This window comes from Sinocyclocheilus grahami, unplaced genomic scaffold, assembly GCF_001515645.1.
Source record: "Sinocyclocheilus grahami isolate Dianchi unplaced genomic scaffold, SAMN03320097.WGS_v1.1 scaffold1323.1, whole genome shotgun sequence".
Lineage (NCBI taxonomy): Eukaryota > Metazoa > Chordata > Actinopteri > Cypriniformes > Cyprinidae > Sinocyclocheilus > Sinocyclocheilus grahami.
The window spans coordinates 337,080-350,457 of NW_015506502.1; the positions used below are offsets into that span (position 1 = coordinate 337,080).

The following is a 13,378-nucleotide window of genomic DNA, read 5'->3' on the forward strand; positions in this document are numbered from 1 at the left end:
TTGAGGTAATTTTTAGATATAAAGTCCAAATATTTTTATTCAACCACCTACATAGATTGCATCTGGGGGAAAATAAAGGATGTGATGTTCAGAACATGGTAACTACAGTAATTATCAAAGTGGGAAGTGATGCCCTCTGGGGGCATTTGGCCAGGGGTGTTTTTACACCACAGACAAGGTTTGAGAATAAAAAAATCATTATGAAAATATAATTATATTTTCCTTCAAATGTTTTTCCTAACTGTGATGTTCTGCAAAACAACAAGCTTTAAAACAAGCTTTTTTTTCTTACTGGTGAAAATAAGATGGTCAAATCTGTTTTCTCTCAGGTACATCGCAATGTAAGCTTCATAGTGAACATTACTACATCACTCTCGTCAACGTAGTCCATATCAACAACAAAAATATATTTCGACTCCATATAGTGGTTATTTTGGGAAAATTCCAGGTATTTTGAGCAGTAGGATTATAAAAAAAATGTGCTAATATAAAATTAAATTAAGTAGCCTATATAAAATTGCTAAATAAATCTATCTATCAGTACTTTTTTACTTAAGTACATAAAATCGAGTACTTTCGTACTTTCACTCGAGTAAAATTGAAAAAGGATATTAAGTAATATTTTATTATACGTATCTGTACTTTTACTCAAGTTCTTGATTTGTGTACTTCGTCCACCACTGATGAAAAGACGATGGGTTCACATGTGCTGCTTGAACTGAGGCGCTACAGCGATTTGTCACGACACATTAAAGAGCCACAAAACAGTATTTATTGTTTGAATTTCTTTAAAAATGACAAAATTAGATTCCTGAGAACTTGTTTCATACCAGAAGTAGCCTGTTCTGTCTTGTCTGTCGGCACGTTGTCAGTTTCCTCTTTGCTCTGCGATGTATTTTTCACTGTTTGAGAACATGTTGTGTAGTGTGAGAGTGGCGTTGCTTGTCGGAGATAGCAACGGAGTTAAAGCAAAAATAATATACCTATGAAATATTAATTTTAATTTATTTTACTGTCCAGTTGTTTTACAGTATATGGCTATTGCTGTCGTTGTTGTTATTATATTCTAATTAGTTTAGCTTCCTAAAACACCAGTGTGTATGTAATTTAGACTGAGACAGTATATCACAAATAAAAAGAGGGTTGAGTCCTCTTTTAAAGTTCAATTTACTGACTTTTTTCTGACTTACGTTTTCTTAAGTTAAATTTTGAACTCTCAAAGTGCATTAGATAGAATGATTTAACTTTAAAATGTACAACATTTTAATTTGTTTCCAAATCTTCATGTCTTTTTTTCTTTTTTTAAATATTACATTGTGGAAACGTTTTTTCCTCTCGGTGTGTAGGTGTTTGTTTTGTCCACTCATCCGTATGGCTGCAGGGTGATCCAGCGTATCCTGGAGCACTGTACCCAGGAGCAGACCCTGCCCATCCTGGAAGAACTCCACCAGCACTCTGAGCAGCTGGGACAGGTACAACTTCCTGAATGTGTCATCCAGGAATTCTAGGAATATCTGAAGTCTACCACTCTTGCTGTAGTTACTTTCTTATTGTGTGGCCTCTTTTCATCTTTCAAAAAATAATCCCAGTAGAAAATGTTAAAATTTAAGTAACTGTTCCAAAGGGCCAACATTGACAGCTGCCTTCTAAGGGGCCGTTTACACAGAACATGTTTTTGCATTCCCCTGTGCTTCATTTTCCATTGCTTTTCTTGATAAACCTATGTTATACAGCCGTTGAGTGTTGTGCTTCCATTTATTGCAGCATTTAAAGCAAATCACAGTATTCTAAAAAATGCAGCGCTCAAGTTCATACATTTCAGTCTTGCGTTTTTTCATTCCACTGCCCCGTGTCTAGCTTTTTTTAACATAAGAACCATTCACACAGAACATTTTTAAGGCTGCATCCAAATGTGTGGGCTGATTAGAAATGGTCTTCATGGCAAACAATGCTTACTCAAAGGCGTGAGAGACTCAACTAATGATCCATTAATTTCAATGCAGTGTTAGCATGTTGCTGAGCTAACACAACTTAAAGGGTTAGTTCACCCAAAAATGAAAATTAGCTTGTGTTTTACTTGCCCTCAAAGCATCCTAGGTGTATATGACTTTCTTCTTTCAGACAAATTCAGTCAGAGCTATATTAAAAATTGTTCTGGCTGTTCCAAGCTCTATCATTACAGTCAGCGGGTGTTGCAGTTGAACAGTCCACAAGTTGTCAAATAAAGCTCGCCCATTCATAATAAAACGTGGCGCAGACGGCTCCGGGGGATGAATAAAGGCTCCCTGTAGCGAATCCATGTGTTTTTTTAAAAGAAAAATGTCCATATTTCAAACATAATAAACACTTTTCTCTCACTTCCGCTGACTGTCATACACTGAAGCAGTTCCGGCGGATGACGCAGCACGTATGCGCAGCGTGCGCGCGCCTCTGAGGTATGCTAGTCTCGCGAGTTTGTTTATTGGAGCAAAAGCAAAGTTTCCTTACTTCAGCAAAGGAAAACCAGTCTCTTCCCAAAAGGGTACCAAGTGGGAGCGCAGAGGATTCAGCCTCCTCGCACCCCTAAGGAACCTGAAGATCAAGTCGTGCTTCCCAACAGACTTGCCATCTACTGCATTGGGATGTGCGGCGATAGCGGTAACATACACTTTGAGGGTGGAGAGAGAGACAGCCTTCGCTCCAGCCCTTCTTGCAGAAAGGAGAGCACGACCGCGATCGCCGGGAAGAACACCAATCGACGAACAGGTTCCACTTCAGCGCCTAGGTGTGCCTCGTAGAGTGCGCTCTAGCTGAAGTGATGGTGTTAACTACCGCTGGGGGCAGGTCACCTAGAACCTCCGCGTCCCGTCCAGAGACCACATGTGGAGATTCCAGAAGTCCGGGCGCGGGTGCCAGAAGGTGCCCCCTCTTTGAGAAAGGAAATCCTTCCTCAGAGGAATAAGCCAATAAGGGGCTGTCGCGAGGAGCATTAGTTCTGGGAACCAAGTCCGACTTAGCCAGTACGACCATACTTGCGTAGGCCCGGAGGCCAGCTGTGTGCCTCCCCTCGGCCAGGGAGTAAAACAGCTGGCAGTGGGACGTGTCCGGGGAGGCAAACAGGTCTACCTGAGCATCTCTGAAGCGTCTCCTGATCAGCTGGACTGTCTCGGGGTGGAGAAGCCATTCTCCCGGAAGGACGGGCTGACGTGAGAGCTTGTCGGCTGCACGATTGAGCTCACCTGGGATGTGAACGGCGCGAAACGACCTCAGATGCTTCTGACTCCAAAGGAGGAGATGGCGGGCGAGATGCGACGGGAGCGTAGACCACCCCGGTGGTTGATTTACGCAACAGTCGCAATGTTGTCCGTCCGGACCAGTACATGCTTGTCGTGTAGCAGCGATCCGAGCGGCGTGACCGCGGCAGCGGATGCTATATGCCCCATGAACCTCTGAAGCGGTTTCTGTGGAACCGCCCTCTTGCGCTGGAAGGACTCCAGGCAGCTCAGCATTGACTGGGCGCGCTCTACTGAGAGGCGCGCTGTCAGATTGACTGAGTACCACTTCCCTGTGTTCGCACAGCTGTGCTCGAGACTGGGCCAGTATGAGCCAGTTGTCGAGGTAGTTGAGAATGCGAATGCCTCTTTCCCTCAACAGAACGAGGGCTGCCTCCACGACCTTGGTGAAGACACGAGGCAACAGGGATAGCCCGAAGGGGAGGACCTTGTACTGATATGCTCGCCCCTTGAACGCAAAGCGGAGAAACGCCCTGTGTCGAGGGAGGATCGAAACATGAATGTACACGTCCTTCAGGTCAATCGCTGCAAACTAATCGAGCGGACGAACGCATCGAAAGAAACATTTCTGCGTCAACATCCTGAATGGGAGACTGTGAAGGGCCCGTTTCAGAACACGCAGGTCCAGGATTGGTCATAATCCACCGCCTTTCTTGGATACAATGAAGTAGGGGCTGTAAAACCCCGACTTCATATTGGCTGGAGGGACTGGCTCTATCGCGTCCTTCGCCAGTAGGACTGTGATTTCCACTCGCAAGACGGGAGCATCCTTGCTCAGCACAGAGGTGAACCGAATGCCCCTGAACTTGGGAGGACGCCGGGCGAACGGAATCGCATAGCCAAGTCTGATGGTTCTCGTGAGCCAGCGGAGTATCAGGAGCACTAGCCAAGCCCCCAGGACCCGAACAAGCGGAACTAGGGGAACCACCGATGTACCCACAGTGGGGCAGCGAGGTGGAGCACAGGGACCCGACCCAGAAGGCACAGCATCCCGGAGTGGGGTCTGAGTGTGCGGTGCAACACTTACCTGGCTCCACGGATGGGCAGGGGGCACGTGAGAAGCCATATCGTCCTCGAAACGGGCCCTGCTGTCCGCTGGCGAAAGGAGAGGGGGACGGGAGTGTTGAGGCCGTGTCTTGCACACTGCCATCCTCGCCCTCTTCAGACCCGGAGAAATAGGAAACTGCTCTTTTGTTGAATGTTTGGGTACCCCTGGCTGGGGAGCCAGTGGCGGAACAAAACAAAAAGGAAATAAAAGATTCTCCACCCGGCCCTCCTCCGGGGGAAGGAGTGGTACCCTCCCCACCTCCTGAAGAGCAGGATCCAGAGTCTCCGGTTCGCCCGTCTCAGGGACGCCGCTTGCCCTGGCGCTTTACGGGCCTGGCAGGGGCAGAGACAGGCTGCTCGGCTTTCCTGCTGCCAGCTCCACGCTGCGTGTGGAGGCTGCTGTTGAGGCCGAGCTGGAGCGGAGGTGGAGGCAGTAGGAAGGACTTCAGCCGGCGGTGGGGTGATAACAGCAGTGGGCCGCCGGGCAGGATGTGTCTGATCGCCTCCGTCTGCTTCTGTGCAGCGGAGAACTGCTGGGCGAAGCTCTCCACCGCATCGCCGAAGAGGCCAGCCTGGGAGATCAGGGAGTCCAGGAAACGGTGTTTGTCGGCCTCCCTCATATCTAACTTGCTGCCTAGTTTTTGTATTTTCGTATTTGTTTTAAAAATTTTACCCTAGATCATCCCATTAGGTTTGTGTGTGTAATCTATTCTTATTATTTTATTCATTACTATATATATATATATATATATATATATATATATGAATGAATGATTGGGCACTTTATAGACAAGCACACTTTTGCCAATTGTTCCTTCTGTGTGAATGGAAAGGAGGCCATGCAATGAGAAGAGCTTAGGGTTGTAGTACTTTGTGGGATAGGGTGGAGGCGATTGCATGATGTTTACTGCATGACTTGTTTATTTTATAACTTTTTGCCAACTTTGAAGTTGCATTCAGTTGCTTTGAAGTATTTTCTTATGTCCAGTTAGATGTGCTAATTGATTTTTATGATGCAAAACATTACCCACCCCTTGCCCCCTCACTTATTTTATCTAGAAGTATCAAGGCGTTTCATTGGAGATGACCCCCAAAACATATTATACAGTGTCCAGCGATGCACTGTTCAAGGTCAGAGTCACGCGCCTTCCTCCCACTCACAAGAACCTCCGGGCGTCTCCTCGTCTACCTCCTAACCAGCCTGTGTTTAACACCTAGATGCTTCTCCAGTTGCTTTTTGCATTGCAGGGTTCTTTTCACTCACACTTTACCTTGCACAACTTTCTTCCTTAATGGCTGCCACATCTCTACTTTCTGCCTAAAATCCAATCCTAGTATATCATAGACCTTATTTAGTGTGGACACCAATTAATTTGACACAAGCAAGGCTGTGAGATATAGTGAGATACAGAAGTATATCGTTTTGTCACAATACCAGAATTTTGGTAGTCTGGAAGTCAATACCAGTAAAATGTCAAGATACTGTTACCAATACAAATTAACTATGCTATTATCATAGTATTGTAGTAACTTTACAATTTATGATACTATAGCAAAAAACAGTTTGAACAACTATTTGAACTTGAAAATGTAAGATATTGATGCTAATTATATGTAAATAATAAATTAAAACATGCAGCTTGTAGTCTTCAAATATTTTAGTTATTTTCTTAGTCAATGTTGCTGTGTCAGGTGATGTTTGTTAATCTTCATTTACACTGCACGTCTTAATGCACACATCTGTTTGTACACTTCAGATTTCTCTTTATCCCATTTGTTACTGTGGTTATGCATTTACATCATGTCTGCACTTTCAGAAGATATCTTGCATGTTGACACATTAAATGAATTAATAATGTTCTATCAAGCAAAACCAAATGCTTAGGTTTTGTGAGGCACATAAGAGGCAACAATATCACTGACTCGATATGGAGAGTGACGGTTCTATCAGTTCCCCCAGGGTCATCAGCAGTCCTTATTGTTGAGTCCTGACATATTCGACGAACTATACATCTAAGCCTCACAGCCTTGTTTGTTGTCATCCAACTAAATAGGGACAGTTCTCTTAATAAGGTCTCTTTCCCTCTTTTAATGATTTTTTTTAATCTCTCTGTAATTCAGTGTTTCTGGCACTTTCAATAATTTTCTCTTTCTGCTCCACCCAGAGAACCTCGGACCAGCAACTTGATTTGTGATGTGCATCTAAAATAGTTGAACTAATCTTGTGCAAATAAACCTACCCCAAACAATAAAGTAGTGACCACTCCTTCAAATTTGAGGGAAAGTTAGGATAGACAAAGGGTTTAGACTGAATCCCACAGCTTCTGATATTGGCGTGCACATTTTTGCCACCTTCCAAATGAATGTTGGTGTGTCTGTATTTGAGTGGGTGTTGTGTGGTTTCTTAATGGGCTATTTGCCAAATACCAATTTTTAGGATCAGTCATTGCTTAGATAAAGTGGGAGTATTAATACATCAATGGCCATGGGTTGCTATTTTTGAAATCGCCCCATTGAGGGCTTGGAGATTTAATCTTTTTAAGGTCAGTTGTTTTATTGTGAGGGTATATGGTTAAAGTAGCCTTGCTCAACCTTGTACTAGTATTTCATATATTGTTCTGTTTATTTATGTTTATTTATTTATAAGCTGTTACAATAATATTATGTATGTTTTTTTTTTCTCTCTCCCTCCTTCCCACTGTCCTCTGCCTGTCTCCACCTGCAGGATCAGTATGGTAACTATGTAATCCAGCATGTTTTGGAGCATGGGCGTCCAGAAGACAAGAGCAAGATAGTGGCGGAGGTCAGAGGGAAGGTTCTGGCTTTGAGTCAGCATAAATTTGCAAGGTCCGTTAATGTGAGATAACTGTATTGTAGAGATGAAATGGTATGAAAAATTCATATCACAATTATAGTAACCAAAACATTCTAAAACTCTTAACGTGGCTTAATGTACGAAGACCAAATTTGGAGGACCAACTTTAATTTACATTATTAATAAAGAATATTATGTACAGACAAGCAGTAGAGCCCAGAATTTGCACAGAATGCGCAAAGATTCACATTAAGCGTTTTCCTCCCATAGAGTCCATAAAGAAAAAGTTGAACGTGGCTTAAAGGAACACGCCACTTTTTTTGAAAATAGGCTCATTTTCCAACTCCCCTAGAGTTAAACAGTTGAGTTTTACCATTTTCGAATCCATTCAGCCGATCTCCGGGTCTGGCGGTAGCACTTTTATCTGTAGCTTAGCATAAATCATTGAATCTGATTAGACCGTTAGCATCTCTCTCAAAAATGACCAAAGAGTTTCGATATTTTTCCTATTTAAAACTTGACTCTTCTGTAGTTACAATGTGTACTAAAACCGAGGGAAAATGAAAAGTTGCGATTTTCTAGGCCGGTATGGCTAGGAACTATACTCTCATTCTGGCGTAATAATCAAGGAACTTTGTTGCCGTAATATGGGTGCAGCAGGTGCAATGATATTACGCAGCACCTGAAAATTAACAGTAAATAACCCCAAATTAACAGTGCACTAACAATTTTTATTTTTTCTTTATTGTGTGCTTTTCAAGTATAATTTTTGCATAATGTATTAAATATTTATGATATTATGTAAAGATATAAAGATACCCTTTGGTCATCTGAAAACTGTAAATTTCCCTTTATTTTGTATGTGTCTGTCTCTTGTAGTAATGTTGTAGAGAAGTGCGTGATTCATTCTTCCCGTGCGGAGAGGGCCCTGCTGATCGATGAAGTCTGCTGTCAGAAGGATGGACCTCACAGTGCACTCTACACCATGATGAAGGACCAGTATGCAAATTATGTAGTGCAAAGAATGATTGACATGGCTGAACCTGCCCAGCGCAAGATCATCATGCACAAGGTATAAGCACAGAATGCTGTCACATCATTAAAATAATTGAAGAAAAGATTAAAAACTCAATCATCAGTATTTAAACCATTGCTGTTGTCAATTTCAGATTCGGCCCCATATTGCCACTCTCCGTAAATACACATATGGAAAACACATCCTGGCTAAGTTGGAGAAGTACTACATGAAGAGTGGATCAGACCTAGGTCCAATTGGGGGCCCCACCAATGGCTTAATGTAAGGGCCTCCCACCCAACCCATGCCCCTTTCGCTCAAAACCACGTCTGTTATGGGCATCTCCTCCACCGTGGAGTTCATACCCTTTAGGGGTTTTACCAAAAAAATGAAAGTAAAAGAAGTTGGCCTCACCTAAGAATGCTGAGACGTCTGACTAGTCGCTGGTGCAGTTCCCAGTTCAGTCCCCATTGTTACCTCCACCACCCCCCACTAGAGAGTGCATGGTCTGTAAGCTGTTTCCTGGGTAAAGCACAACACCCTTGTTCATGATGTAATTGATGTAACTGACTGTTTCCTTTTTTCTTTTCTAGTAAATATCTTGTAAAATTTTTTACCTTGTACATTCTCTGTAGAAAAAGAAATGTTTGCTGAAAATTTACAGTTCTAACAATTTACACCAGCAAGTGACTTTATAAGGCCAAACTGAGTGATCCTTTTTAATGTACTTTTTATTTTATTTAATTTTTTTAATGTCCATACTTCTTAATGGCACATTTAAGCCCAATGTTTTAGCCCAATGGTACACATGCCAAAGCTGCTGATGAAAAATAATGAACCAGTCAGCTTGATCTTAAAAACTTGCTTGTAGATGACCACTTCCGTCTGCCGTGCCATTGAGTTAGTTGCGTTAAGTTAGTTGCATTAAGTTAGTTGCATTATTCTCAACCAATCATAGAGCTTTGCTGCCTAGAGTTTGCTGGTCGTATCATTCAGAAGTGGTTTGAAGTGGCTGCAATTGCCATCTATTTTCTTCTTTCCCTCCCTCATGCACCGTATTTGATTAACTGCTCCGGTTTATTTTTTTTATTTTTTATTTTTTAAGAAGCGCGTGTTTGCAGTATACTATACACCCCACTGACCAAGTCTGTTGCACACCTATTGTCTTGGTTTATTATTATGTTTCGAATGAATTGTAAGGATACCAGTGCACCTGCCATTATACACAGCTATGAGTTAGACCGATACCTGGAATTTTTCCGTTTTGGGGTGCGTGGGAGGTATGCAGGGGTGGGGAGATTTGGCATGCTGTGTCTGGATTTAATGTTTTAATGGAATGATTTTTCTTTGTCATCACATTTGTGGAACATCTGTCTATTGAGTAGTTTTTTTTAACACTGCCCTAGAAACAGTATGGTTGTACTGATTATCATCTCTTTACATTGTAATAGCTTAGGCAAAATGTATAGCATCTTCATGTACAAGTATAAATATTAAATTGTTGCTGTTTTTTGGGTGTGGGGGGAGACGGCGCTTGAGTTTTAGATGATGCTCTCCTGGGCAAAGTGGAGAAGTTGGTAGGTGACATCCCTGTCCTTGGAGTCATGCAAGGACGTTTGGCTTCGGCGCAAGTAGGACAGATTTGATTTCAGGAACGTGAGACGTTGCGGGGTAGGATTAAATGTGCGGCATTCAGCAGTGTAGATTGAGAATGTGCAAGAGTATACTTTTCAGAGAATGGACATGGGGCTGCCGTCTTCTGCTGCACGGCTAATATATTAATGGCTTTTGTTCCTTTGCTTCATATGAATAAATGTAGAATACATGTAGTATATGTGGAGTTAAGTGTAAGTTTATTAGTTAAATAGAAGAAAAAGAATCTAGTTGTGATGTTGGACAGGCCTTGCTAAATTGCGTAGTGATTTGCTTTTATTTTGTCTGTACAGTTGTACATTTGTAAACGTTAATGCTGTAAATGGAATGTCTTTTACACTTTTTGGGGAAGAAAAATCAAAAATGTGCATTTTGATGTGTGAATATTCATCACTCCTTTCCCTTTGAATATAATGTATACAGTTTTCTTTGAACAAGTGTTATTTTAAAAACAAAAACTTATGCGTCACAATCTCAAGGTGGTTTTGTTTTTAATCAGTTCTTGGAAAAGGTCAGCCTCTTCATGTACCTGGAGCAATGACACCTTCTGTTAACATAGTCATTTTGACGTGTGGCAGTTGAATAAAATAACTAAAAAATTATGAATAAACAAGGGTTTGTCTTTGGTTCTACCTACTACCATGGACATTTGACAGGACAAGAATTATTTTTGTATAAAGGAGTGCTGTATTTTGGAGCAGCCACTAACTTGTAAGCAAAGTAATTGTAAGATATTGTCAATTATATAAATATGAACATATGAGTTTTGTCACGCTGTCAAAGTCATGTACATTTTCAGGTGGCCTTATGTACATTTCCAGATGTTAGATGAGAAAAGACCTTTTTTTGGGAAGCAGAATTGTGACTATGTATGATTAAACTGTTCTTCTAACATTTTATTTTGGTGTATGAAGCTTTTATTATTCATTAAATACACTACACTCACTACACACTCATTGACAGCTGAAAGGAATATTCCTGGTTAAATATTCCTCATTGAAATGTAGTGTGCTGTCGATTATAACACAAAATATTTTAATAGTTTTATTCGACTTGAATGTTTAACATACAAAATGTTTAATATTTAGTAAAAATGATACGAATTTAAGTTACCTTAACTGACCTTGGAAGAAGGGACTATTAAGTGGAATATTTTTTTTCATATGTTAAGGGTTTCCTGTTTCTGCTCCTTGATACCAATCTCATGCATACGTAAGCAATAGGGTACAAGAGGCTGTACTCTAATGTGAACACTGTCACGGCTGAAGAGTAGTTTGGCATCATGCCTGCAACCCCTTTTGCTCTGGCTATTCACAATACTGCATACCTTAAGTACCTTTCTGCTTTTAAAAAATGGTTACCATATGTATATTTTTGGCTTTGATATTTGTATTGTATTAATGTTGCTTTTTAACTAAAATATTAAATGCCATTTTTGATCGTAACAGTAAATGGCAAGACTGTTTCTAGGTATAACATGACACATTTGACTAGTACCATGGATCTTAAAGAAAAAACAGACTCGTGCTGTCTTTTTTTTTTTTTTTTTTTTAATAAATAGATTTCCTTGCAAAAGATTCAGGAAGTAAGTTCTGATACTTTGAATTCATACCCAAAGCCATGGGGCAAAAATAACTTTTTTAAATAAAATTTTTTTTTTACATTTTGGCTTAAATGGTCAGGAACACATCACACAGCTCATTGGTCCATAGATGGGGAGATGGGAATATCAGACTTAAGAACGCTCAAGTTTTTCGGCTAGAGTCCTTACCAGGTCAAGAAAATAGCACCCCAATTTTACAGTCTCTGCACTGGCTACCAGCAGCCTTATCACCCTGTAGCCCAAGACTGGTTGCCCACTGAAGCGAAGCAGGGTTGAGCCTGGTAAGTACCTGAATGGGAGACCTCCTGGGAAAACTAGGTTGCTGTTGGAAGAGGTCTTAGTGAGGCCAGCAGGGGGTGCTCGTTCTGTTAAATTTAAATTATAATCGATGTGAATTGCTACCAAATAGAAAATGCTCTAAATTGCTCTAATACCCCCTAATATTTCAATTGAGTGTATTGGTGTCAAAAATAGTGTAACACATCTTGGTATACAAATAACTAAAGATGTAAACACACAAAAAAGCAAGAGGGTCTGTGTATTATGGCATACACAGCTCAGTCTCTCTTTGTGGATAAGCCCATTTGTAAATCAATGAGGTTTTAATAAAAACCTTTAAGGAAAAACAAATGTCATTACATGTGATGGTCATCATATTAAACTCTTACAATAGTATTGGTCTGAATTTGATTAATTTTGATTCCCTCAACAATAAATTCAAAATGAAGTGGCTAAATCAATAAATATTAAAACCATCTTCTATTTGGAATGTTTTTCACCAACTAGTTTTTTCACAAATTGGTGGCATTCATTTTCTTCTAATGTGTAATTATGACACATCCAAACTCCCTATCAAACTTTTCTACTTTCATGAGTTTCTGGGAGCATGGCTCCATAGACTTTATGAACATAATTTTTCACCACAAAGGTGTTTTAGTTGGAACAAAAACATTTTATTCAAGAACAAATCTCTGTTTTATGATAACTGGTTTAGTAATGCTTTGTTTTTTGGTAATGTGGTTGTTTTAATAATCAAACAAATTTCTCTCCAAATGCCAAATACAGTGGGGCAAAAAAGTATTTAGTCAGCCACCAATTGTGCAAGTTCTCCCACTTAAAAAGATGAGAGAGGCCTGTAATTTTCATCATAGGTATACCTCAACTATGAGAAACAAAATGAGAAAAAAGTGATCTGTCTAAACCAGTGGTTCCAAATCCATGCCAGAGTTTGCAGGAGGGTGTGGGAGCTTATATGTTTTGAGGTCAAATATAGATGCAGAAAAAACCATTAGTATTCAGACAAATTCATAGGTAGTTTCCAGGAATAGATATAGGACACAAGGGCTTCAAGGACAAAAGGTTTGTGATCTGTCTAAACCAGTGGTTCCAAATCCATGCCAGAGTTTGCAGGAGGGTGTGGGAGCTTATATGTTTTGAGGTCAAATATAGATGCAGAAAAAAACATTAGTATTCAGACAAATTCATAGGTAGTTTCCAGGAATAGATATAGGACACAAGGGCTTCAAGGACAAAAGGTTGGGAAACACTGTGAATGATTGCACATGAACTCGGCTGCTATCACTGTCCACCAGTTACATTTATTGGATTTTTGTACTAATTTCCCTATTTGGCCAATCCCATAACTCAAGGGCACATAAGGGTGCCATATTTCTCAGCGCTCACTGTGGCAGCTGCACTGTAAAATCTAATTAGTTGGGCTTACTTAAAAAAAGCATGCAAACCGATTGCCTTGAAAAAACTAAGTAAAGTGAAATAGCAATAGTATGTTGTACTGACAGATGCTTAGTTAGTATAGCTTACTTACACGAGAGTTCTAGTAACTAAAAAAGAACTGTAGGGGGTACTTGATCCTTTCATTTAGGTTTACTCATGACTTAGTATAGCTACTCACTGACTCCCAGAGTGCATTGCAGTATGAATAAATTATACAGTTGCTTTGTTTTATAGTTGTT

The 13,378-nt window shown here is 40.7% G+C and overlaps 1 protein-coding gene across 1 annotated transcript in view; it reads left to right on the forward strand.

The window, feature by feature from the left end:
- LOC107569211 (pumilio homolog 2-like) overlaps nucleotides 1–10,409 on the forward strand; it is an 88,125-nt gene extending 77,716 nt beyond the window's left edge. The window contains exons 20-23 of the mRNA XM_016255233.1: nucleotides 1,347–1,472; nucleotides 7,045–7,166; nucleotides 8,014–8,206; nucleotides 8,304–10,409. Of these exons, the coding sequence (XP_016110719.1) occupies nucleotides 1,347–1,472; nucleotides 7,045–7,166; nucleotides 8,014–8,206; nucleotides 8,304–8,435 (573 nt within the window). The 3' untranslated portion in view covers nucleotides 8,436–10,409. The remainder of the gene's footprint in view (nucleotides 1–1,346; nucleotides 1,473–7,044; nucleotides 7,167–8,013; nucleotides 8,207–8,303) is intronic.
- Nucleotides 10,410–13,378: the final 2,969 nt, after the last annotated feature.